The sequence below is a fragment of the Epinephelus fuscoguttatus genome, linkage group LG13, assembly GCF_011397635.1.
Source record: "Epinephelus fuscoguttatus linkage group LG13, E.fuscoguttatus.final_Chr_v1".
In the NCBI taxonomy this organism is placed as follows: domain Eukaryota; kingdom Metazoa; phylum Chordata; class Actinopteri; order Perciformes; family Serranidae; genus Epinephelus; species Epinephelus fuscoguttatus.
The window spans coordinates 25,195,595-25,223,587 of NC_064764.1; the positions used below are offsets into that span (position 1 = coordinate 25,195,595).

The 27,993-nt window shown below is 42.9% G+C and overlaps 1 protein-coding gene across 1 annotated transcript; it reads left to right on the top strand.

Moving 5' to 3' along the window:
• The first annotated feature begins 43 nt into the window (after nucleotides 1-43).
• LOC125900010 (vang-like protein 1) lies at nucleotides 44-27,913 on the top strand. The gene is made up of 9 exons (XM_049594745.1): nucleotides 44-259; nucleotides 6,813-7,062; nucleotides 8,219-8,390; nucleotides 17,360-17,788; nucleotides 17,898-18,073; nucleotides 19,086-19,219; nucleotides 22,899-23,049; nucleotides 24,228-24,462; nucleotides 26,025-27,913. Exons 2-9 carry the CDS (start codon nucleotides 6,992-6,994, stop codon nucleotides 26,283-26,285), a joined length of 1,629 nt encoding a protein of 542 aa, XP_049450702.1. The 5' UTR covers nucleotides 44-259; nucleotides 6,813-6,991; the 3' UTR covers nucleotides 26,286-27,913.
• The last annotated feature ends 80 nt before the right edge of the window (nucleotides 27,914-27,993 follow it).

A 27,993-nucleotide genomic window follows, 5' to 3' on the forward strand; every position in this document is an offset into this window, starting at 1 on the left:
ACATCTCTCCTAAAGGACGACCTCTTGTGGGCTGCAGCTGAAAACACTCGTTTGATTGCACTTGAAGAGTATTGTACCTCCATGCTGCCTCTCTCTCTGGTGCTGGGAACCACAATGGCCAGGCTCGTATGAGGGAGCTGCCCCTGTCACTACAGCACCCTCAGCAGCAGCAGCAGCAGCGGCGGAGGCGACGGCGTCACCGAAACACTGACACCGAGGCGCAAGCGGAGGAATATGACACACATCTGAGAAAAGAAAGGTAGGTGAATGAACTGATCATCGCGATGCTGCGTTCATTACACCGTGTATACCCTTGCCAGAAGCCTGAGACGCAACCCCTCGCAGGAATTACTGATGAAGTTCAATGCTGCCGTCGTGGAAAAATGGTTTCCTCCTCATCAGACAGATGTAGCCTTTAGTCCTCCTTACCTATATTTATGTGGGGCTGATATTGCAGTTTATATTTATAAACTGCCTCAGTGTCTGTTATGTGTAGATAAATATATAGAATCATAATAATGCATGCATTATTTGATGTGATAGCAGCTTAGTGTGGTTAATGGTGATCAGGATGCGACTGAAACCAGATCTATTGTAACCGAAACTGCAGCTGTGTAACAGAGAAGTAACATCACATCCCATAGCTCCTCTCTCTCACACCCAGGAGCCTTTAAAATAAAGGGCGTATTGGATGCAGCAGGGTGATGGTGTGTATCGCCATCATCAGCAGCTGTCTGGAGAGCGCGCACAGGACACAGCTGGATGAGGTGTTACTATGACTGCTTCACGTGCCTCCTCTGACACTGCCCTCCTCACTAAGACTCATGATGCTGCAGTGAAACTGTGCAGCCCTATTTATTATTGATCAGAGCTGATAGGTCCTGTGCAGAGAGGTGTAAAGACACTGGCAGGTATGGCAACCCCTTGTATAAATGAGTCATCCCCCCCTGGAAGCTGTTCTCGCCACGGATGATCAAAAGAGAGTCCCAGCAATGCTTTTTGTCATTGTTCTCCTTTTAAAGCATGTTTTTCTGGCTGGCAGGGCAGAGTGCCACAAGAGCGGTGGAAAGTGGAGCTACCTTTAGGCTACAGAGGAGCATTAGGATCCTGCAAAGCTTGGATAGCACGCTGTAATGCATGATGCACTGTAGGGTAGTGTACTGTAGTGTATTTACAGGCATAAAAGCAGTGCTCTTAAAGTAGGAATGCACCGAGGTATATCTCTCACCACCTCGCTCCCTCTCCCTCTACTGTACTTTTATTTAGTTCCACATGAGCGGATCAGGGGGGACTAAGTTTGCATTCCAGAGAACTGTGTCAGGTCTTAACTTTCTCCTTTTACTGCGGGGTGTGTGTGTGCATGTGTGTGTGTGTGTAAGAGCAGCAGGGTGGGAGTGGCTGAGACTCTTTCCAGTCACTCAAAGGTCACAGGTTTGCTCTCTGAACATATCTGACAAATACCTTTGTGCCAAGAATCAGATGTCACAGCAAACAATGAAAGGAAAATACACAGGAAGCGAGCTCCTAATGAGGTCCGCTAAACAACAAAACATGACGTTTCCATGAGATTTTCATCTCTCTGCATCTTCGGCTCCATTCATGAGATTTTTAGTCAGTTAACAGGGATGTTTTGATATGTTAATCAGCAGCTGCTCCCCTGGGTTATCTGGAGTCCATGGAGGGATTGGAGATTGTTATCACTATAAATAACACTGGCACACAGTGTGTTTGATGTCAAAGAGGTCTTATGCAGCTTACTGGACTGTGTTACTCACATGTGTGTCTGTTTATGATTTATTTGCCACTTTCAAAGAATATTTCTTATCACACTAAAATAATAATAATAATAATATAATATAAGACCATCTTAACCAAGACCAGAAATGTATTGAGACTGACAAGACCAAGACTCTGAGGGGTTAAGACGAAGTCAAGACCAGACTAGTGCGAGTCCCACACTGCATGACACACTTACGATAAAATGTGAAACATGTAAACCAGGGGCACTTCTCAAATTGATCTGAAAGATCCACAGTGAAGATTCCTCTTTATTCATGTCTTTTATTGGGACATATGTGTTAATATAACACTACCATGAAGAATAAGATAATCAAATAGCATTGCAAAGGTGATTTTATGTCCTTTATTTTCTATGAGCAAAGAAATACGAACACTAAGGAGCTGAAATAAACTCAACCATCTTTATTCAACACACCAGACAATTTAGTGATATCCCCGCAGTTGTGGTAAAGTCTGCTTTCTCTGACAATGAGACAAGACCAAGTAAAAATGTGGTCGAGATGACGACTCCGAGACGAGGCCGAGATCTTAAAAAAGTGGTCTAATGTCCAGTTTCAAAACCAGGAGTGATCTCAGTTACTATAGCACTGCTATTTGTGGGTTTTCAAAGTCTCCCGTGATAGTAAATTGATCATTGTTGGCATTTGAACTGTTGTTTGGATGATACAAGTCATTTTAGGATGTTGCCTTGGGCTCTGGAAAACTGTGTCACTATAAATAACAGGGCATAGACCAAACAGATAATCAGTCACTAAAGAAAATAATCAGCAGATGAATCGGAAATGGAAATAATCATTAGTCGTGGCCCTAGAGTAATATCCGCTGTATATGTTGTAGATGAGGTTTTGTAGTTTGTAGATTGCTTTGAAAAAGGGAAATAAACTAACACAGCAGACTGCCAGCTGCTGCATCTGGCAGATTATGGCATAATGCCACCAGGGCAGGGCGCACATGAAGGAAGGAAGGCACAGGGGCTAATGGGTGTGAGGGAGGGCACAGATGCCATGGTAACCAGGCCTCAGCATGTGCTGTAGATGAGCTACGAGACTGATCCATGCCATTTAGGGTGCCAGCACTGCATCAGGCACTTCAACGGAATCTCATATTCCACACCTCTTTTCTCTGCCCAGATTGGAGGCCAAAGTCTTTGCAGCCAAGGACATGGAGCTAAAATCCCACATTCTTATCTTATGATTAATTGATGAGTTGAGTCAGCGGGGGGGAAATGCTGCAAAGAACCAAACCTATCGGATTCTACAGCTCTCCCCATGCACTCCCACACATATTTGCTGCGATGGTGCTGTCTTGTTATATTCTCCCTTTTGGATAAAGCAAAAAAATCCATGATACTATCCATGGGTGTAGTTACAGTAGCTCCCACTGTGCCACAGCCTCCATCCACTAAACAAACACGTTAATGAGTGTTTGTTTTACATTAGTGTCACTTTCTGCCCTTGTGAATCTCTTCCTGGTGCAGCCAACCAGAACGGTCTACTGTGAGGCTACTACGCCTCACTAGAGAACCCATTTTCCACGCAGAGTCCCTCACAGGGGACTACTGCATTTTTTGGATGGACCGACTCAAAATAAGCGTGCAGCCGCTCATCTCAGATGCACCTTGTTATGCTTTATTCATAGTTATCCGTTGGTTTGTAACTGATAGTTTTTCTTACCCCGTGGCTGCGATTTTCCACATGGCCTGGTTCACTATGCCTCTTCATGCTCGCCTCGTGGATGAGTGGCTTCTCAGAGGAATCATCTTGGCCCACATACCACTGCCACGCGTTCAGAGATCAGCACTCAGGGGGTTAACAGCTTTTATTCAAATCATTGGCTTATTCATTTAACCGTACTGGCGCTGGATGTGGTGAGAAGCCATTGTTTGCTCTTTGTGCCCTCTCACTGTGCCACCCCCCACACTCACCCTCTCATACACAAATTTACTCTCAGCGGGGGTGATTGATTATTGCTGCTAGATGGGGCCTCCTGCTCCTGCCTCCGGTGTTGCCAAGGCAACAGTGGACGCTCCAGATGTGGGGTAGAGATGAGAGATATGACTTTCTCTCTGTCAAAACTCTGGTTTGTGTTTAAAAATTGATGCTGCAACATCAGCTTTGATGCTGCGAGTGGAGTGCACCAGTATGTTCGAGTACAATATTTATTGAAGCCCTGCGTATATGTACAACCCTGCCTCGTTCAGCATATGTTCCCCTGCTCTCAATAGCATACATGGCTGTATCAGTGGAGACTGATGTCCTATGCATTTTGTCACCACGCCATCATTTGCAAATTCTAGCTCCTGTCTGACACATGTGATCCCACAGACAGACAGTGGTGATGTTATTACATCATTTATATGCATTGTATGACACTCCTTAATGGAAAATCTGTGGTTTCTCATATGCGCTGTCCACAAGTCTCATGATGGGTAATGGAAGGAGAGAAAAACATTCAGCCCTGTCTGCATCATCTTAATGGAAATCAGCTACATTGTGTCTTCCTCTAAACATCGTTTTCAGAGCATGATCTCAACGCCACTGCGAGGATTCACATCCTAATATGCTGATTGGACTATTTCACTGTTTATATGCACCATTGGCTCCAGAGATAACAAATAGCCTGTAAATGACAGGAGAAGAAGGAGAGTAATTCCGGTTAGTAAGATGAGACTGGGCTGTGGATGTTGATTGGCAGGCGGTTGTCAGGACAACAGCTGGGAGACAGACAGAGTGTAGATTGAGGTCTAAATGAACGGTCATGCATGGTGAAGCCCTGAGACATCCCTGTGCATTACACAGCATACATTAGGGCCCAGAGAGTGAGTCTGGTAGATTCAGGGTGCTTTTTATTATGCTTACATGTTTCCTCACTTCCCCTCATCCATGTCTCATCCTCACATCTTGGCTCCTTCCAGCAAGGATGTGACAGAGAGATGTGAAGAACAGAGGTGTGGGATACACCAGTGTAAGCTCCTCTCTCTGAACTCCTCGTCTCCTCGAGATGCATTTAAGGGATTGAAAGATGTTTGGCAGAGGGAGGACGATTTCTGGGTCACGGGAGGAGAGAGAGCTCAAGGAAGCATAAGTTAGTATAATGAAAATCACCTCAATCTGATCTTCATCATGACCTAAACAGGAATGACAGGATGGAGAGGTAGTTCACAAACAACTAAGATATTAATTATTTAATATTAAGACCACATTTTGTAAATACTTTCAACAGGCCATGGCAACACTAGGGTAATTTCCTTGTTTTATTTATTGATTTATGTATATATTTTATGGATGTATTGGCTTTAGCAACCAGAGTTACATTGTGTACAGTGGGTATTTTCTAAGTGGACTGCAGTATTTCTTATTTGGCTTGAGCACTTTCTATAAGATGCTATGTTTACTTGTCATTCTGCTCTCAATATTGTTTCAGTTATCACATTTGGAGCACATACCTTATCATATCTTCATATCTTGCTGCAGGCATGTTGTTCTTTCTGTGAGCCGATGCAGAAGTTTGTGTCACCCTGGTACCCTTGTCAAAAAGCATATGGAATTTTTTCATTGGATTTTGGATTATTGCAGAAAATAAGCTCTGCTGCAAACAAACATTTGTGATACTTGCACATTTGTTCAGCAAGATAATCTTCACAAATGAACATCACTGTTGTGATTTTTATAGCATAAATGTAATCACCAGAAGTAAAAAGCTAACGTCAGGCTACAAACTAACTACACCACAGTCGCATGACTTCACCGTCACCTCCACAACTAGGCAGGGAAGCCATGATCGGCGTGATGATGTTCTGTAGTCTCATTTAGCCACTTTCTTGAGACACCTAAATGCTTCAAAATTCATGAGTGGGGTATTTACTGATGCATTTTATGTCATAGTACAAAACAAAATCTCTGAAGCTTGTGTTAACCACAGACCTTATTTCAGGCATCTAACAAAAAACCCATTGACATCAGGACTCATTCTTGGAGCATTCTATAGTGCTAGTTGAAACTGGTTGCACGGGCCTCTGTTTTCTCCAAGTGGTTAACTCCGGTGCTGACAAATGAAGCATCAAAATGCTTCATTTGAAACACCAAAATCCCCAAAACTGCAGTTCCTCCAATGGCCACTTGAGGCTGGCTCCAAGAGTGAGTCAATCCCCGCAGACCCCTTAAAATGCCCACCTTCACAGCAGATAAAAACATGTTTACAGCTTGGTACAAAAACTGTTTAGGTCTCTAAAGTTAATTTCCACATTCATGACAAGTGTACAGGGTGTTACTTTTTATATAAGTCACCGATTTGGCCAAATATGGTCTCCTCGGTTCACCTCTGGCTCCAAACTTTCAAGATGGCAGCCAAAATGCCAAACACAAGGCTTTAAAACGGTAGTCCACAAACAAATGGGTGACGTAATGATACAGTCTGTGGTTCCCTCCCTGAAGCTCCTGCAGCATGTCTGTAGGACTCTGATGTAATCTATATTTACCCAGGAAGTCTCCTGAGATGCATTATTTTTTTTACAAGAGAGAGACCAGGACAGAGTGACATCATTAAGGCACAGTCACATAAAACACACACACACATACATAATTGATTTAAGAGGCTTAAAGGAAAGAGCTTGACTATTTAAAACAATGACTTCATGAAACATGTGAATGTGGCATTTGATTGTGTGGTTTAACGGCAGTGTTTCCAAATAAAGTTTGTCTTATAAATTATTCCAAGCCCAGTGTGCAGAGGACAAAAAACATTATCCGTCCATTACAGCTGTTAGAGGCAGAAAAGGCCATTTTACAGAGGAATAGACTGTCCATACCCTTGTGATGGATAATCTTGTGTATCTGTCTGCCCTGTCTGTGCTGAAGTACAGATAATGAAAATAGATGATGACTGTAATATTTTGAGTACTGATCATTCTGCTCTCTCACTCTGTGCAGATATATACTGCCAGACAAATGTATCTGATGCATTATCTGTTAGACATTGCAAGTTTTCTCACCCTCTGTCTCTCTATCTCTCAGGTCAATGTGGCTACTAAAGCAACTCTCTGGGGTAGTTGTCAGTCGTAGTGGATTCCTGAGCCTCGTCTCTATAGCAACCCATTCCTCCTCCTGAGTACTGCTGCCAACTTACCCTCTCTGCCACACGACGAATCTCTCCTCATCCCCCTGGCCAATCGCCGACTCTGAACTGCGTTGGAATGGACACCGAGTCGACCCACTCAGGCTACTCCTATCACTCCAGCCGCTCGGGGAGATCAAACCGACATGGGTATGCTTCCCGTCTGTCTGCCTTTCCATCTGACTGTATGCCTCTCCACTGTAGCTGTCTATTTCTCCCCTCCCATGGCATTGATTACTGCTAGATCACTTGCTGCATCTCTCCGAACACCTTCTGCTATATAAAGACTTCAGTGTACACTGAGTTTGTTGTGTTTGTATCTAGTTTAAGCTGGCCACGTGCTGGTTGTAGCCAAATACATCAGACGAGAGACTATGAGAGAGACAGAGGAGAGAACAAGCTAGAGATTGAGACAGAGCTTGTGGATTAGGGTCGTCACAGCTGAGTGGCTCTAACCTATTTCAGTGATTCACTCAGTCTATCCTGCAAATGAGTCTTTTGATTCCCATCCTGTCCACTCCTCAATATTCTTTTCCCTCCCTTTCAACCAGCTTTTTGCCAAGTAGGCCTGCAACTAGCAATATCTTTCATTATCAAATAATATGCCTGTTATTGTCTCTATGTGTTGAATAATCAACTGGCCTATAAAGTGTCCCCAGAGTCAACTGTGACATATTCAGATGTCTTAATTTGAGAGAAATAATCCAAAATCCAATATATACCAACGCCGTACATTTTGGAGGGGACACAAGGGACACGCTCCCCTCCATATGTAGAACATGTGCATTTGTGCCCACCCAGTAGAGTCGAACCCGGACCACTGTGGCAACAGCCTTGTACATGGGGCGCCTGCTCTACCACTAAGCCACCGATGCCCCACTCCTAAATGATTTAAATGAAAAAATATTATCATAATTGTTTCCCATTAATTTTCTGTCAATTGAGTTATTGTTTCAGAAAATTTAAGAGCTGATATTTTGATTCTCTGGTCATTTATCAAGCAAAAATGCAGAACATTTGCTGGCTCCAGCTCTTCAAATATGGACATTTTCAGATCTTAAATATCCAGTTTTCTTTTACATATATGAGTAATGAACTAAGTAAACAGAACATTTTGTGGTTGTGGTTGTTGGTCGGACAAAACAGCTTGGGCTTTAAAGAGTTTCCAACATTTCATAGACAAAACAGTTAATAAATCATCTACATATTAATCAATAGCACATTTTTCTGCATGAGAATATGTTTTATGTGTCTATATTACTTTTGTGCTATTGTTTGTGTTCACTGTGTGTTTCTTCACCTTCAGGGATCGAAGTCGTGAGCGGCACAAGGCCAGCAGCAGCAAAGACAGCAGTCGCTCTGAGAGGTCCGTGGTCATTAACCCCCCTGACACGCCCTCCCAGGACTCCCCCGTTCACAATGGAGAGCCGCTGCCAGGCGAGCCCACGCCAGCAGCAGATCAGGGAGATGAGGCCCAGGTATTTTTCCATGGCAGTGTACAGGAAACTGTTCACGCGACAAAAATGGGATGTCTAAACTGTGAAGGAATGCAGGCTGGGTTTTTTCTTTTTTCTTTTTTTTTTTTTTTTTTAGAGAAGTCATTTAACCTTTAGAATAAATCAGAAGGCCCAGTAATCCAGCTACAGTATGAACTCGGCACCATGACCTTATAAACTCGTCCTCACAGCAGCTGGCTGCCCATCGCCACAGTGCCTGACACATAATAACAATGGTGACAAGGGATCAAATAGGTCAGAGGATTAGTATCCCTCTTGTAGGCCCAGGCGGATTTGTACGGACAGCACTGTGTTACAGCGTGAGTGTGTGTGTCTGTGTGATACTGGGTATAACTGTCATGCCTGGTCGCTTTGAAAGCAGAGCAAATTGGTACCAGGCATTCCATAAAGCTGATTTTGCTGAGCTCTGCAAGCAAAATAGGTTTTTAAGTAGACACAGGGAAGCACAATGCTGTATTGCAGCTCAAAGGCAGAATGGATACTTAGCTAAGTCAGTGCTGCAGGGATTAAAGATGCACTCTCATCGTGATCATTATTTAAAGTAGTTTGACAAATACATTTATTCGAGATAGATGAGAGGATCAATTATAGTCTCATGTCTGTCTGCTGTTATAGCCAACAGTTGGTTATCTTAGCTTAGCACAAAGACTGGAAACCAGCCTGACTCTGTCCAAAGGTTTAAAGAAATCCTCATACCAGCCCCTCCAAAATCCACTATTTAACATGTCATATCTCATTTTAATCTGAACAAAAACCAAAGTGGAAAAACCAGTGTGTTGTTTTATGGGGCGTTGTGTGCCAGACTGTTTCCTTTTTTACCCAGAGCAGGACTTCCTGGAGTCCTGTTGTCACTGTGGGATTTTGAAATACAGCCCCACATAAAACAGCAACTTGTTGGGTTAACATTTTGGGTTTGTGCTTATCAAACAATCAAGATATTACATGTTGATCAGTGAGCTATCAAGGTGCTGGTAGTCATTTTTCTTTAGCTTTTGGACAAAGCCCAGCAAACTGTTTACACTTTTAATGCTAAGCTAATTGTCTCCGGGCCCCAGCTTCATATTTAGCAGACAGATATGAGACTGGTGTCGATCTTCTTGTCTAAGTAAGAAGAAACTATTTTGCAAGACAGGAAATGAACGCATTTCCCAGAAACTGTATAATAGATGGACAATATGACAGCTCCCTAAAAATGAAGCCAAATTATCTTGATTGCCCCCTGCTGGCTGGCTGCAGTAAAGGTCAGAAACCCGCCCTCTTCATATTAGCAGATGGAACATAGTAAAGTACACATCAAGTTAATTTGTCCTAAAGATGGGTTCGGACATTTTAGGTTCTAGGTTCATATCAAACTGTTGTAAGTTTAAATTTTCATTTTTCTTATATATTTGGTTTTAATTAGCTAGATGCAAAAAGAGGGGGTGTGACATCATGATTGACTACTATGTGTGCTATTCAGTATGCTTGCAATCAGTGGTGCTACGTCGCAAAAGGTGTATAGGCGAGAACTTGAAACCAATTCGATCTCTACTGCTCAGACTTCAAATGACGTTACCAGCGTATGATGGCAACAGCCACGTCCAGGATATTTTGGCTTCATTATTATACAGTCTATGGTATTTCCCAAAATATCAGACTATTCCTGTCAGTGCAGATGGGCAGCAATGAAAGTTAAAGAAAGCTGGGCAAGAAGCACAAAGACGACCACAGAAGGGGAAAAAAGACTTATATTCAGTATGTTGCTCTTTAGAGAGAACTCTGCCTTGGGCTGCCTTTACATGCTCTCTGACCTACTTGATATCTATAGTAAATAGAGAGCATTTTGTCATTGTGTATGTACTGAGGGTTTGTGTGTACAAGCAAAATGTGGAGTGGCAGAATCCTGTCTGCAAAACATGCACCATAGAGTATTTTTTTAATGTGATTAGGATACGATCATGTCCTCAGCCAGACTTCTTGACAGTTTCTCAGAGGTCTGACCTATTTTGCTGTCTCTACTCAGCATCCCCTTCTGGCTGGGCAGCCACATTCCACGATGTCATGTGATTGTCAGCTTGTTGCTTACATCCATTGTCCGCAGTGTAAGGTAATCTGCCATTGTAGTCCATTATTGCCCTCCAGACAAATGCGTCCAAATGGCACAACACCACCACCGTCAGTACCACCGAAGTCCAGCTTTTTTGGAGGAGCTCTGCTAGATGGGGGAGCGAATACTGTAACACTAACAGGCTCCAGAGCAGAGAGACATTCTCAGAGACACAGATTAGCCTTAGCACCCAGCCAAACGCCACTTTGAGGAAAGCTGATATGAATAATCCTCCATGTTTACACGCATGCCTATGACATAAGGATACGGTCTTGGACCACAGCTACTCTGTGTGTGTGTGTGTGTGTGTGTGTGTGTGTGTGTGTGTGTGTGTGTGTGTGTGTGTGAGTGAGTCATAGAGAGAACGCCAAGTCTGTTACTGAGACTGTCCATGCTGCTTTGTGAGACATGTGACTTTGTGCCAGAAGGCAGTGGCTTCAATTCACAATGTTAGCTCTAGCAACACTAAAGCGTATGGGGAGAAGCACATACTCTTGTTTGGTGTCTCACACTTCTTTGCCCTTTTCATTGAATAGATATACACTCACAGCTTTTTATGTAATGTAAAAACAAACATCACAATTGGAGTAAATTGTAGGAAACCTGCCAGGCCTTTTAAACCAATGCCATTTGTTTTTGTCCCGTAGCTCCCGATGACTCACTTCAGCACATACACAGTGACACTAATACGCTCACAAACACACCAACGTGTGAATGTCATTTTAACCTCCACCCAGGCCATTGGGGCTTAGCCATTGTGTTTTGTAGCTGGCAGACTGTTTGGTGTGTGTATGTGTGAGTGTGTGTGAACGGTGCTAATCAGTATGTTGTTGTGTAGTCCTAACTGTAGGCCTAACTATAATCCATATTCACCCCCTTCCAGATGAAACACTGCCAAGGAAGCAGCAGCAGTCGTGTTGCCCCCTCTCTCCTGTAACCTCTCTCTGTGGCATTCTCTCTCTGTTACTCTTTCTCCTCGCTTTACTGTATGTAGAGATCAGACCTGATTAGTGTAGCATTAATCTTTGGGATTAATCCCCTGAGACTTAATGGCTGGTTTTAGTGTATTAGCTTGGTGAGACACTGTTTCTCTCACTAGATGAGACATCAGCATAAAAGCTTGTCTGTATAAATGCCTCGACAGAGGAATTGTTAAAGGTTCTAGATCCGACATTCACAGCGTTAATATATGAGCAAACGACTATTTGCTATGTAAAGGTATAGTGGAGTAATGGCATCTTGAGCAGAGAGTAAAATCACGCTCCCTCTGTGTGTGTTTTAAGGCAAGTCTCTCTGTGGTTTGTTGTGGTAGTAGATCCAGCTGCATGTGCATGTTAGTGCATGTGAGTCCTGTGTGTGTATCCCACTGGCTTGCTAATTGCCGGCAATCTGCACTTCAGTCATACGGCGCTTACCATTGATATGGGGATAGCATCATCGCAGAAGCGTAGCACCCACCCTCTGGTTCCTCCCCAGGTTAACACTGTTGGCTCTGTCAGCACTGTTGCACTAGCACAGCTACTTACTAGCTGCTGGCCCATGTTGAGAACCATGCATTGACAACTTGAATCAGACTCTGAATCATATAGATACACTACAGAGTTCCTATAAGGTGAATTAAAGGCCCAGTGTGTAAGATTTAAGGGGATAGAGGCACCTAGCAGTGAGGATTGCAGATGCAGCCAGCTGAAACTTATGGTTAGATTTCCCTCAGTGTTCATTGTTCAGGAGGTTTTTACCAGTTGCCAAATTATCCACAGAGGTCTCTTCCTCTCCAAAACAAATGGACCTGGTGATTTAAACCGGTAAAATCCCTGAATAAAGCTGTTTCATGTTACAAAGCAGTGTTTCTCCTACAGCGTTCAGCTTGTCAGAGAGGAGCTGCTAGCCAAGCACCTGCTAATCTGTGCTCACCTTTTTTCTCTGACAATGTAAGATCCACATGTTCAGAGGGTTTTTACCAGGAGCCGAATTATCCACAGAGGTCTTCTACTCTCCAAAAAAAAAAAAAAATGGACCCACTGATTTAAAGCAGTAAAAACACTAAATAAAGCAGATTCACGCTAAAAAAATAAATGTTTTTTCCGACACTGACTAAACATGATCGGCCCTATCTGGTACCAGTGGTTGGTTTGTCCATTCTCGGCTACTGTAGAAACACGGTAGTGCAACATGGTCATCTCCATGACAAGGACCTGCTCCCTTTGTAGACATTCTCATTCTAACATACTTATTATATTATATTCCATTTCTGCCAGTATATCCCCCCAAAAATCCTGCACACTGGACCTTTAATATTTTGATTAAAGAATGCTGATTTTTATTTTCCTGAACTGTTGGGTTACTAATAACATAAGGTGGCTCTGTTGTATTCAAGTGAGCCAGCATGCATAATACCAGGACATCCATTTTATTATTTAGACTTGTGCTTTCCCTGCTGCGATGTGTCAAAATGACTTCCTTGAAAAAGCCCTATTGCATGTAGTTAAACCTTTGACACCTACTAGGTGTCAATTTTGGTCATTTTTATAAAATACAGGAAAATAAAATAAGTCAAATTTCGTCTACTACCTCCTCTTTTTAACCAGTAAATACAAAACTGTGCCTGATAGCTGACATCTGGTGATGGGTGATACAGACAGTCTGGTTTCTCCTGAGCTCTATAATCACCCGTTCTGTGTTTAAATACAGCTGAACTGAAGATTAAGTAGCTTTCATGTGCATATTTTTCTGCTTCTGTTGTGAGACAACAGAACAATAAAATGCTAATCTCATGTTGGTGCATTAATACAGCCTATTAAAATAATTAACAATATTTCCAGTGCCCGTGACAGAACAGTCAAATCGTTATTTTGAGATTGTGAAAATCCACATTGTTCATATTACGTATTACGTATGGCAAAAGTCAACAAGTCAGCCATCAATGTCAATTGAAATGTTGATGTATGTCCACTTAGTTTTGCGGTGTGTCCTTCACCATAAGAACTACTCAACATTTGTCGCCTGTTTCCTAACTTGTGTCTTGAATTTGGTCGTCCAGTCTTCTGGTTTTTGAATGAGAAATACAGACCACCCCCTGCTGGTATGGAGGGTTATTTCTGTTCACACAGGGGCAGAACATACATGTTAGTTGGCCGTTGGCTGTACTCTCTGTGCTGTGTTCAAGTGCATGTTTTTGGCAAGACACAACAGTCATCTTTTGCCGACACTAGTTCTTTGGTGTCAGTTTTGTACGTCTGGACATTTATTTAATGTGATAAACAAAAGTTTAATGTGGACAGAGGGCCAAATATGAGTAAAATTCTTATTTACACAATGCATACTCTTAAAGACACAGGTCTATGCACAAATAGCAACCAAGCAATCTCTATTTGCCTCTGAATATTGTGTAATGCTGTCAACAGCTCCAGAACAGGTGAATAAATGGGCCTTAAGTGGAGAATGTAAAGTCAACTGCTGTTTCCACGGTAAAGAATGAACTGTCAAGCTAATGGGATATTGTTTTTCTGTTCCCACTTGTGCCGCTCTCTCACGAAAGTGTGGAATGACGTTGATTGTTCACAGACCCTGCTCCAGAGGTTGGACCCTATTATATGAGTCGGCTTAAGGGAGAAAGAAAGGGAGCAAAGGAGGAGAGATGTGTGAGAAATGGGATCGCATACTAAATGGAGTTGACACTGCACTTACATAGCTAACCTCTGGCCTCACACATTAGTCTGGCAGACAGTATTAAATGCTGCCTCTACATCACTCCCTCCTCTTTTCTTACTTATATCTCACACCTTAACCACTGCTAACCCCCCCCCCACACACACACACACACACGCACACACACACACACACACACACACACACACACACTTTCCCTCCCTCTCCTCTGCTCACGCTCATTCATCTTCTGGCTCCTGTTGGCATCCCCTCCTCCAGCATTTAATTAGCTGTGAATGGTAATGGAGGGCAGAATTCGAATTTATGCACCACGTTCATGCTGCATTTTCCTGATTGGAAATATGCAATGTCAATTTCATATTCCACATATAGCAGCAGGGTTCAGTTAATCTGCCAAAGTTAGCTATATTAACTTATTAATAGGCACGGTTTACAGTGGGATACACAGGTGAGAATTAATGTGACCGTCTTCTGTCTGGTTTCCCAGCAGCTTCATTCGGCCCATATGGCTCCAGTTTGAGGCTTTACCGATTGTTTGATGTGCCTAGGTGTGTGTGTGCACACGTGTGTGAAGCCACAAAAGCTTATCTGTTCAGCTTGTCTTTTTTTGTCGGAGCCCTCATCCCATTCTCTGCAGCTGCTGCTCCTGTGATTGGTTGTACACGGAGAGATATACAATGCAGTGACACTCTGGGGAACAATGAATGGCTAATTATATGAATTAATGACAAGCACACAAAAATTTAAATACCTCTTTAGAGCAGACTTGTCATTAATTTATACTCCTTGTCTCTCTTTCTTGGAATGATTTATGCTTAAAATGACCCTGTTGGCTAGAAAGAAAAAAAATGACTCTAATTTGCGATGATGGGCTTGGAAAGCTCCAGCTTTGTTGTTGTGAGTCATTGTGCGTATGTGTGTGTGTCTGTGTGTGTGTGCACGCATATGTCGGCATCTCCCTGCCAACATGAACGTTACAGCACTCCCCAACCTGTCATCTTACATTACTTCAATGGGACTTTGAAGGCCTGTCATAATGAGGCAAAACTCCAAGAAAATGAAACATCTCTAAATAGCATGAAGGATGTGCTGTGTGTGCACGGTGCATAAAATCTATGACTGCTCGGGAGTAAAATAGGATAATGGAGACATTGTTGGCTGTCAGATTCCGGTTTATATTCTTCGGTTGATTTGCCAATTTTCTATGAATTTTAGCCTGATTTGTCTAATATGTCAGCTATTTCAAAATGACACAAAGACATCTCTTTCAGCTACCTCTTGTGGTATCGAGGAATGTAGATAGTTGTGGTTTTCTTTGCCCAGGTTAGAAGATATCTGTCTCCTCTACCCTTGTACAGTACAGGTGAACAGAATTTGTGAGAAAATGACATATACAGCTGCATTAATAGGGAGACCAGGTGTCCCACTTTGTGCAGTGCTGCACAGCTTTTTATCCCTTTCTAGATGATGTCCCGCATTTTGATTGGCTCTGGTTTTCAAAAGTCGAACCACTGCTTTTCTAAAATCTGTCTTTTTTATCTAACGGCTGTAAAGAAAGCAGGAAGGCTGTCATCACAGGCCGTGTTTGATGTCAATCAAACTGCGCACATGTGGGTCAAGTGCAGGTGAACCTGTCAGCTTCATATACACAAAGCCCAACAGTCACCACAGAGTTACAAGATATGCAGATTTAGGCAGAGTATGATGGAAAGTACCACAAAGAAAACAAAATGCAGTTTGAACAAAGGAGATTGTCAAATAGTTTTGGGGGAAATTTGCTTATTTATTTTATTTTTCAGTGTCACGTTGGAGTAGGGGAATACGACATGAAGTGACACAAGAAGAACAGAAGTGTTTATATTTTACATTAGACATTATATGAACATTTTTAGTCTACCTCTCAGCATTGTTCCACACAAACTACTCTTTGTCTCATGTTTGGTTTGTTGGGATCTGGTCACCCTATGCACTGGCTGATGTTTTTACATTTTCAGTGCAACAGTAACTATATGTAATGTGAAAGGGGTCGCTCTTAGAGACAAACCACAGAAAATGATCACCCAGATTTGTGCCCCTCAGCTGTATGAAGCCTTTTAGCATCTTGCAGGTCATTGTTTTTGTTTTTTCATCCACCTTTTCCAGATGCAGCAGGAAACTGTTTTCAGCATGAAATATAGGCGAATACCTCACTTCCTGTTGGATTAAGGTCAGGGGATTCAGTCAGTGATTTGTAGGTCTTGATGAGATGAACAAGCCAGTTTTGGTTTGACCTTTCTACGACATTCCTACAGGCCGCAGAGGCCATTTTAGTGTGCCTAGGTGGCGCTAGAGAGCCCATTTTTGGCACTTTAGGAGTTCATTTTTCATGTTATCTAATTTTTCGCCAGTCCTGACATGCGTGCCAATTTTGGTGAGTTTTTGAGCATGTTTAGGGGGTCAAATTGGAGCTCAAAGAGGCGGCGGGAGAAAGAAAGAAGAAACGAGGCCAAGGTCCCTAAATATCATCATATTATTTTAGGGCCATATCACCCACCCCCTAACCTGTACAAATAACAAACTGTAAACTCAAGAATGCCTTGAGAGAATTTCTTTAAATGTGGTACAAACACTTAATTGGACACAATGATGAACTGATTAGATTTTGGTGGTCAAAGGTCAAGGTCACTGTGACCTCATCCATCACATTCTCATAAACACAATATCTCAAGATTACTTTGGGGGAATTTCTTGGCACAAACATCTACTTGAACTGATTAGATTTTGGTGTTTGAAGGTCAAAGGACGAGGTTGCTGTGACCTCACAAAACATTATCCCTGGCCATAACTAAAGAATTTATCCACTAATTGTGACAAATTTCACACAGATATCTAATGATGAGGTGATGACATTTTATTCAAAAGGTCAAGGGTCAACTTCACTGTGACATCATAATGTTTTCAGGTCATTACTCAACACTGTACCTCAGGAACAGAAGGCAAGACGTGGTTGGATACTTAATTGGTGACATCTTGGGAGTTCACTTTGAAACTGTGCTGATTGTATAGACTTTCTGTGCTGCTGTGTGATTTGGGTAAATCAACCCTTTAAGAGCCAGCACAGACAATCCAACAGATTCAAAAATACATCCATGGCTTGAGTGTACCCTCACTTAATGTTCCTTCTTTTGTCCCTCAGGATGATAACTGGGGGGAAACCACCACCGCGGTGACGGGCACCTCAGAGCTGAGTATCTCTCAAGAGGAAGTTGTTGGACTAGGGAAGGGAATGCAGGACCGGACCCAAGGCTTCCGCCGTTATCTTCCCCTGGCTGTGGGCTCATGTGTGGGGCTGCTGGTGCTGGCCACGCCCCTGGCCTTCCTGCTTCTTCCAGCTGTAATGTGGCCAGACAGGCTGCAGGCTTGTGGTGCAGCCTGCGAGGGCCTCTTCCTCTCCATCGCCTTTAAACTCCTCATCCTCTTGTTGGCCATGTGGGCCTTGTTTCTTAAGCCAGGCCGTGCGAGCCTGCCCAGAGTGTGTGTGTACCGTGCCTTCCTCACCACACTTACACTCCTGCTCACCATGTCTTATTGGCTCTTCTATGGGGTCCGGATCCTCGATGCACAGGTGACTTTGAGACTATTAAAAGTATTTTTATGGCTCCAAAGATGAGAAATATTATCTGAGGTTTTCATCCAGCAATGTTTTCACTGAACCTGTGATGTGTTCTGAGCAGGACGAGGATTACCATGGGATCGTCCAGTTTGCTGTGTCCCTCGTGGACTCCCAGCTGTTTGTCCACTACCTGGCCGTGGTGCTGCTGCAGCTCCGCCACCTCCAGCCCTGCTACAGCGTGTGTGTCATCCGCTCCACAGACGGAGAGACACGTCACTACAACATAGGACAGCTTAGGTACGAAAACACTGTTATTAAACTCCTCTGTGAGCTTCATATACCTCCTTATGAGGAAAAGAAGAAACTCTAATTACAAGCATATTAGAATGAATTAGAATTACATATGAATACGACCTTTCTATACAGTACACATTGAGACACACACACACACACACACACACACACACTAGAACTTGGTCACAGTAATTGGAGGCCAGTGTCCACAGGGAAGACTGGCACAGGCAGTAATTGAGTTACTCATCAGCCTCCTCGTCTAGCTAGCTCAAGGCGAGCTATTCTCAGAGTTTCGGGGGAGGGATGACAAAGTGTCAGACACAGGCGCTCGTCCTACGGCTGCCTCACTTTGTTTCTGTGCTGATCGAGAGTGTGACTACAACAGGGCTGGGAGACAACTGCGGTCATTAGATAAGGTTTGTGTGATGAGGCTAAAAGCTTAATGGGCTTATAATTTACATGGAGGTTAAAACCTGGACAGGAGGCAGAAACAGACTAAGAATAAACACTATAATAATAGCTTCTAAACACTTAAAGGGGAACCTCACCAATTTTACACATCAAAGTCTGTTTGCAGGTTAGGGCTGGGCGACATGGCAAAAAATATGATCATGCCAGTTTTTTCCATATTGATCGATATCAAGTAGCATTGTGGGTAAGGTAGGCATGTTGTGACAAAGAAGAATGGGAATAAAAAAGGTAATATCTCAGGTTCTGATGCCTCAATTCAGATCCCTTTTAACTGTCCATCATGAGTGAGACATTGTGCAATAGTAAATAGGTGAGGTACACGTTTAATTGAAGCAACATTTTAATTACACACCCTTGTCAGGCTTCATCATGCAAAAATAAAAAAAAGCAGATCAACAGAACCTCTTCTGTTTGTCTAAAAACTCAATGTTCAGTAGATGAAAGGACATCATTCATTTTTTTATATAAGTCAGCCATGATGTAAATTATATTTCTTCTGTCTTTCACTCTCTCTCTCTCTCTCTCTCTCTCTCTCATCTCACAGCATTCAGAAGGCCGCTCTGTCCATTCTGGAGTATTACTACAGAGATTTCCCACTCCATAACCCAGCCCTTCTCTCTGCCTCTAAGCACCGAGCTGCCAAACACCTGGCTGGGTTAAAGGTCTACAACGTGGACGGTGAGTCGCCTCATCTGTCCCAAAAATAACCCTCTATATTTTATAACATTTGTTTTGATGTCCCTCCTAGTGTTTCATTGGTTCCCAAGGGCCAGTTTTATTTAGTCTACACTTGACAGTTTCGCGTATATGAAGACTGATATATTTTGTTTTGACTTAGCCCCGGGCTGAGTCTGAACTAAATAGCCGTGTTTCCATGGTAACAGTCAGTGACACCTGCTGACCAGCGGCAACAAACAATAAGAAAGGGGGAAATCGTGGCTCAGAAGTAGTGAGCCTTGCCACATTAAGAAGCCACATGTCAGCTCTGCTACGGGCACATTTAATATTGGGCAAGTTTTTGTGTTGTTACACACCTCACTGGATTTTTCAGGTGAAGAGCTCTTGTAACAGTTGAATTTTCCCAGAAGTAAAACAACAGTTCTGAGGGAGTTAGTGTGAAGTGTTGTTACTGTGTTACAGCAAATAAGTCTTACTTAAGATAGTCAAGAACTTGACAGCTTTGTGCAACAGACTAATGGTAAACGGACCTGCACTTTTACAGCACCTTTCCAGTCTTCTGGCCCCTCAAAGCGCTTTTAACACTACATGACATATTCACACACTGGTCACCCAGGCTACCATTCAAGGTGCAACCTGCTACTTAGCCTAAATCTACTGAGCTTAAACGCACTCACACACCAATGGGACAGCCATCAGGAGCAATTTGGGACTCAGTATCTTGCCCAAGGATACTGCAACATGCCACCTGGAGGAAGCCGGGAACAAACCACTGATCTTCTAATTAGTCGACAAGTTGCTCTACTAGTCTGATTATTTGTAATATCTAAGTCACAGTCAAAGTCCGTCTGTGTGAAACAGGTCCCTGTTTAAAGTTATACTTTGCTGATTTTCAACCAGCTTTGTATCAAGACAATGTGGGTAGTATGTGTAAATGAACTATGGTAAATTTCCCTCCATCTTACCAGAGCACAACTCTCCCTGCTAATTTCCCAGCTCTTCCAGCTCACTTTCAGCTCAGATTTTCACTGGCTCTATGGCTGTTGTTGAAACTACAGATTGTACAAAGCTTTTGATTTCCTCGTCCATCTTCATCCCAACCCTCACCTATGGTCATGAGCTCTGAGTAGTGATCGAAAGAATGAGATTGTGAATATAAGCGGCCAAAATGAGTTTCCTACATGGGGTGGCTGGGCTCAGCCTTAGAGATAGGGTAAGGAGCTTTGACATCTGTAGGGAGCTCAGAGTAAAGACGCTGCTCCTTCGCGTCAAAAGGGGGTCAGTTGAGGTGGTTTGGGCATCTAATCAGGATGCCTCCTGGGCAACTCCCATTAGAAGTGGTCCGGGCACGTCCCACTGGTAGGAGGCCCCATGGTAGACCCAGAACACACTAAAGGGATTACATATCTCATCAGGTTTGGGAACGCCTTGGGGTCCCCCAGGAGGAGCTAGAAAGTGTTGTTGGGGAGAACGATGTTGGGGTGCTTTACTTGGCCTGCTGCCCCAGCTACCCAGCCTCGGATAGGCGGATGAAGATGGATGGATGCCACCACAGACAAAGAGTATGGAAGCAGATCAAGAGAGAGAACCACCCCTCTCTCTGTCTCTCAAATTGCAATCAAACTGTAAAACTAGGCAGTGCTGATCAAATATAGACCAAGATTATGTTACTGTATTGCCTGTTTCTAGCCTAAAATGTCTTCAGAAACATACTTTGGTGCACTGTTTGACTGTAATATGAGAATGTATGAACAGGAAATGGGTGCCACACTGTTTCCTGTATTGTGAGAATAGAGGCTGAAAAAACTGAGATCAAACAGTAAAACGAGGCAGTGCTGATCAAACATAAACCAAGATTTCATAACTGCACTTCTTTTACTTTCCTGTTTAATTTATTGCTTCGGTGAGGCGCATTGCATTCTGGTAGTTGTAGGTTTTCTACCTCTTGTGCAAACACAAATGCCACAGCCCTTTTTTCTGTTTTCTTTTTCTTTGTTTGTTTTTTTTTGGTCCTGTAGCACCATTTCCAGGATAGTTTTATAAAAAAGACCATCATCCCAGTCGTACAATATTTCTTTAACTATGTCCCATGCTGCTACTGCTTTCTTGTTGTGACGTTTTCTTTTCCATCTCCATCTCTTCCACCATCAGCTTTTAAGAACAAACTGAGAAAATATCTTTTGGACAGTAAGTACAGATAAAAGTCGTCAACATCACTGTACGCAGCACTTTATCACAGGAAGCCGCTGATTTCACGGCTCAGCTCACTCCATCTTTACTGCACTCTGAAGCCTCCGTCCCTGACATAATGTATATATTGCATCAGTGGCGAGCACTCCTACTACACACACACACACACACACACGCACACAGTGCTCTTGATATATAGCCTCTCAGCACCCGCACACACACATCCTGTGATGCCACATATTGCACTCTTTCCTGCAGTTAAAAGGGTCCTCCACTCACCACCCATAGATCCCCCACCTGCTACACAGCACAGTGGATTTGATGATCTATGGGCGGGATGCAGTGTGGGTTATGGTGTCCTCATAGCACCTCCCATCCACCCCACCCCCCCCTTTCCCTATCAAAGTGCAGCGGAGAGGCCTCTAGGGGGCCGTGGAATTTCAAGCCTTAAATAATTCATCAGAGTAACGCTCATTCCTCACATACTCCCACATCTCTCCTTCCTCCCGCTCAGCCCGTCTCCAGCTCGGCTCGCTCTCACTTTCCTTTTTTTTTTTTCTCCCCTTCTTTCTTTTCATTTTTCACTCAATTCAACCCCCACCCGCCTCCCCTTCTCTCCTTCTCATTCACAGTCACTCAAAGTCTCTCTTCTCATAGCATGAATATGTAGGACAGAAAGTTAAAGAGGCCGGTGTTTACTTGTATTTTCAGTGGAAAATATCTACAATGCTCTGTGTGCAAATTATCTGATGGCATTCTCTCCATAGCACACACAAGGATAGCTTTTCATCCATGTTTTACTGCTGCATTCAGCATCTCTTCCTCACCTGCACACACATATGCGCACATATGCAGATCAGATTATTAATGATTTACATCCTCACCTGACCTGCAGCGTTTAGTCTCCACAACCTCCCCCCAAACTCTGCTGATCTTCATTAATATGGACAGACCCTACTCCCCCTCAATAAAGCCCCAAGAACTCTAATGTGCTGCCGTACAAGCTGCATTAGCTTTATGGGTTTGTCACAGTAACCAGTGAATTCACACATCAGGCAAGAAGTGTGGCCTTTGATGTGTAAAATGATGAATATTTAAAACACCCTGCAATATAAAGGTTTGTGCATCAGACTTTCCGAGGAGAAGATGCTGTCTCTTTTCTCAGTGCTATAATTAACATTCTCTGTGACTGAGATACATGATCTGGCAGGGTGCCCTAGATAAGTAACAAAGATTAACATACACTCCTCTCAAGTCTTTCTCAAACCTATAAAATACATGATACTGACCAAAGAGGTTGATTCATATTTGTACTCCTTCACTGATGTGTAAGATCTTAGCTCTCCTCCCGTCTGACCTTTTCTGTCCGTGATTCAGATTGAGATACAGCCCATTAATCAGAGTCAGAGACCCCAGTGAGGTCAGAGGCTATTTCCCTCTGCTCAAAATGATATAACCAATTTGCCTCTGTCCTCGCCTTTCGGTCCAGCCCCTGGGAACACAGCAGGAGCGCAGCCTGGTAATGGGAATCAGTCACGGGCCATGGTTGCAGCTGCCGGTAAACGCAAAGACAGCGCCCACAATGAGCTTTACTACGAAGAGGCCGACTATGAGAGGAGGGTCCGGAAACGTAGAGCCAGGTGAGTCAAAGAAACAATCGACAGCATGTCAGAGGGCAACTTAATGATCATAGACCCTTTCATAACTGCAGCTCCATATGTAGATGTGAGTGCAATTTTGCTCATTGGTCTGAATGCATATCTCATTTTGCCTCCATAAGGTTTACTATGCAGGATTTCCCCTAAATAACAATATAGTGGTGGGCCTAAAGTATAGATTCATACAAAAATAATCCCACTCAGTCATCGCTTATGACCCACTATAAGTGTGTTAGTGTATTTGTCTCCAGAGACTCTGCCCTCTGCCTGTATTTCCTTATGTTCTTCTTATTTTGCTGTGCACACATCCAAGAGAGAGCTATTGCAAAGCACAGCAAGCAAGGTCAAATGCCAAGTGAAGGGAATCTGGGGTTGGCTTTCACTTTCTCTGGCGTTATTGTGTACAGACATTCATTCATTTTCTGTAACCACTTATCCTGTTGGGGGTCACAAGGGGGCTGGAGCCTATCCCAGCTGACACTGGGCAAGAGGCGGGGTACACCCTGGACAGGTCACCAGACTATCACAGGGCTGACACATAGAGACAGACAATCACTCAGAGTCACCAATTAACCTGCAAGTCTTTGGGGGGGGGGACCGGGTGCCCCAAGAACACCCACGCTGACATGGGGAGAACATGCAGACTCCGCACAGAAGGGCTCCCCCACCCTGGGTTTGAACCCCCCTCGGATTCAAAAACCCAGGGATCTCTTATAATCCAGTATAAACAGGAGGAATAATTACAGCAAACCTGTGTTAATGTACGTATGGGCACCTTAACAGAGGCTTGAAAAACTGTCCACCTATCCTTTGAGAGTACTGTCATAAACTTGAAGCTTAATTATCATCTCTGACCCATAAAGAAAATGAAATCAGTTTAATAAACAGGAAACATTGTAACCTGCCAATTATAACTGCAAACTGCAAATTATGTTGCTGAGAAGATTCTTGTCCTGTCAGATTAGTCTATAAAATGTATTTTCCCCCCTCATGGTTCAGGGCAAAAGAACTGACTGACTGAAAGACAAAAGGCCATTACTTTAACAGATGATAGATGAAGCCAGTGATATCATGTACTCAACAGTCACACTGGTAGAGTAAGGAGTAAAGTCAGAGCTGACAGTGAGCTAATTACTGTGTGTTTACTCCCTCTGTGTCAGGCTGGTGGTGGCTGTGGAGGAGGCCTTCACACACGTCCGGCGAATGAAGAAAGAGGATGAGCGCGCAGCACCGTCTGACATCATGGATGTGCGTGAAGCAGCTCTGGCCATTTTTCCCTCAATGGCCCGGGCCCTGCAGAAGTACCTCCGCACCACAAGGAGGCAGCACTGCCACAGCATGGAGAGCATCCAGAAGCACCTGGCTTTTTGCCTCGTCAATAACATGAGCCCTAAGGTGAGTGTGGCTTTGGACCTGGAATTAGATACTGTGTTATATAATATTTAAAACCACAGGAGTCAGTTTTTTTATACTTCATGTATATCAGATATTATAACATACTAAATGTCATTGCTTTAATCTGGGGACACAATCAAACAGTGCCACTTCTGTATTGAGGGTGTCTGCAGCTCCTAAAAAGTCAAAAAAAACAATGAAGTCTTGAATTTATGAAGTCTTAATTGCCACAAAGATTATATCTAATTTCATTTATCCGTCTTTCAATTTCTTTTAGTCAAAATTAGTCCATCTCTTCCATGTGAAAACCTACATTTCTGACATTACAAATCTTTAAATCTACCACTTAGTCTAACACTGTAGCTGAATCCAAACATTCACCCTCTGAACTTGCAGACTGAGCCCTCACAGACCTCAGTTGTCCATAGTGTGACGTATTTTCTGTCATCATGTAAAGTCTGCGGGGGCAGAGACTGTAAGCAGCTGATAGACAGCCCCAAGACTGTTTTACTTGTTGCTGTGGAAACATTCAACTATCCTTGCTGTCATATCCATATATATGTTATGTAAGCTGATGAACAGTGCCTTCTAATCTGCCCCTGCAGATAACAAGATATAAATTCCATGTATAGCCTTTTTTGTGTTTTAATACATCTCTACATAACAGGTGTTCAAAAACAGAAATATTTGTTACCAAGGGTAGGACTATAACTCAATAAATTGGGTATTACTAACTTTAGAAGGCTGTCCTTTGTGTTTTTCGGACATTTTTTAGCCAATTACACTGCACAGCCTGATAGGCTGCAATAATAAAATGTATTTTCAGTCCCTCTACAGCCTGTACTTCAACATATCCCTGTATCATGATGTGGTTGAATATTATTTCTGGCCTTCACAATTCAATTAACATTTTGATAGACCTATCAATACTATCAGTAACTATTTTACATGTTCATACTTTTTTTTCGGCAATTGAAAAACCCACAATGTCACCTCCATATTGCAGTTAATTGTGGGTTATTAAATCAATGAAGTCTGCACACCAAGCGGACTCCCTGGAAGTCTGCAGAAAGTCCGTGTGAGGCCCCTTGTGGACTGGTTGAATTGTGGATTTGGACAGCCCTAAGCACTCCCAGACTTCCAGGGAATGTGCCTGCAAAGTCTGCGAGTCTGGAAGTACGGTGAAGTGCGGTGAAGACTGGACATTTGGATTCAGCCTGTCTTTTTACTTTATACTTACCTGTTGGCAAAATGTAGATTAAGCTAACTCACTCTAATACCTACATAAAACCTACCTCTGCACTGTACTACATGTACTGTATACTACTTACCTTTATACTTACCCGTGGTGGTTGAATGAGAAAAATGTGATTTGTGCAAAAAGTCAGTCTTAAATTCGGATAAAAATCATCTTTAAAAGTAAGTGTCTGATACCTGTTTAAACTCCTGTTTCACTCAGAATGCAATACGCTTGAAATATCATTTTAACCTTTCAATAAATTTAAAATAAATTTCTTATCTTGGTGACTTAATACTATCACTGGCTGTTTCTGTGTATCCAGGCCTTCCTTGAGGCCTACCTGGCCCCTGGTCCGACCCTGCAGTACGGCCCCGAGCGCTGGATGGCCGACCAGTGGACTTTGGTCAGCGAGGCTTCCGTCACCAGCGGCATAAAGGAGGGCTCAGAGTTCCTGCTGAGGTGTCTTGACTTTAGCTTAGCTGTGACCGTCAAGGCCATCCCATACATCCGACTGACTGAGGAGTACATCGACCCCAAGTCTCACAAGTTTCTACTGCTGCTCCAATCAGAAACCTCAGTTTAACACAGCGGACCGATGCCGCTGACTCTGGACTCACAGGACTGTTATCTGACTGAATTTTTTCAACAACAAAAAAAAACTTTTTGTACTGTTTTTTGTACTTCTGTTTATCTAATGTGCTCACATAGAGTATCTTTGTGTCCTCTTCTTTGTCCTGAGGGAATATGCTTGGATTTCTCTGTCCTGACGTCTGCAGAACATGGTTCAGGTATTCCTCTATGCACAACAGATGACCCCTCACACATTCTCTCCTTCCTTTTGCATGTGCCGGTGTGTGCCTGCGTGGGAGAGTTCTTGATTATAGGAGGAGTGTGTGTGATTTAGGATGAAAAGGCATGTGTGTTGTGAGTGTTGTGTACACTCGGGATCTGTCTCGACCTGTCTCTTCTTTCTCCTTAGCGTTACTATAGTAACCAGGACATTTGATAGAACCTGAACCCCTGCTCTTTTTCAGTCTTCGATTATTTAACTGTCCCGTGTTACAGATGTATGTACAGTATTTATGTGTGAATATACTTTATCCCTCCAGACTTTTTATATCAAAATTGTGCATTGCTTGTATGATTTTTTTTTTACCTTGTCAAAGATTTTTTTTTTACCTTGTCAGTCTGCGCTGTATTTGTAGAGATGACTGGACTGTAAATAGATGACGATATGTTTGCAAATGTCAAATCACTGAAATCTCCTGGACTGAATGCCAGCCACAGTACAGCTGAATATAGATGGTCTAGCCAATAGATTGTGAACGAACACATGCGACTACTTATTATGTATGTACAGTTAAGTGTGTGCAGTGTACACTGATTTTTTTTGTAGGCTAGCAGAGAGATTAAATGTTCGGATGGCTATGAGGTTCATGTGGTTGACCTTTTAAATCTCGTGTCAACTTTGTGCCCCTGATTTTCAACTTAACTCTTCATGTGGAGGGTGCAGTTTTGCAGCATTTGTCTGCGTAATGTCTCGTCTCCTGGACCATCAGGTGACACAAAACCTAGAGGAATATTAATTCAGCAACTTAAAAGATTTCACTCAAATTTCTAGTCACTTATCTCATGTTTGCAACTATTTAAACAAGTGTAGAAGTTAAATAATTTAGTGTTAATTAGCTCAACCCAGTGTCAGTATTTCTGCTGTCAGTATTTTGTCTCAGTGTCACTCTACTGCCACCTATCTGCAGCTACTGGAACAGCAACACTGCCTTGAGCTTCACTCAAACTGTTGATTTGTATGAATATTTGATCTGTGCTTTTACAACCTTTTGTATTTATGAAACCTGTCATGTTGTAAATTTATATTTACACGAGTGTTACTGTGGTCACTGACAGTGTAGTTTGTTTAGGCTTTTAGAGTGCTGATGGTTGTACATAGCTCTTGACTACACATGTGCCTCAGTTATACATTCTTGGGATGTGTTCAGCATACATGTGTAGTGTTTTTTTTAAGTGTGTGCAAGTGTGTGTGTGGATGTGTGTGAGAGAGAGTGAAGAAAGGAGACCGAAAGGGAACTTAATGAAGAAAAGAGATTGCTTTCCCAAATGCTTTGTCCCGGTTTTCTTTTATACAACAGAACACGTAAAACCACAGCAGCTGTGTCAAAGTCACATTTGTAAAAAAAATAATAAATATTTGTATCGACCTTTTCAACTCATTTGATTGTTGTATTTTTATGCAGCAATAACTGATAAGTGGGACACCTTGTATCCTTTATTAA

Excerpts from the sequence above, each read along its gene's own strand:
- LOC125900010 (XM_049594745.1), top strand. The coding sequence starts at position 6,992 with ATGGACACCGAGTCGACCCACTCAGGCTACTCCTATCACTCCAGCCGC. Across the intron at positions 17,789-17,897 it reads TCCGGATCCTCGATGCACAG|GACGAGGATTACCATGGGAT; the intron begins GTGACTTTGAGA and ends TGTTCTGAGCAG. Across the intron at positions 19,220-22,898 it reads AAAGGTCTACAACGTGGACG|CCCCTGGGAACACAGCAGGA; the intron begins GTGAGTCGCCTC and ends CTTTCGGTCCAG.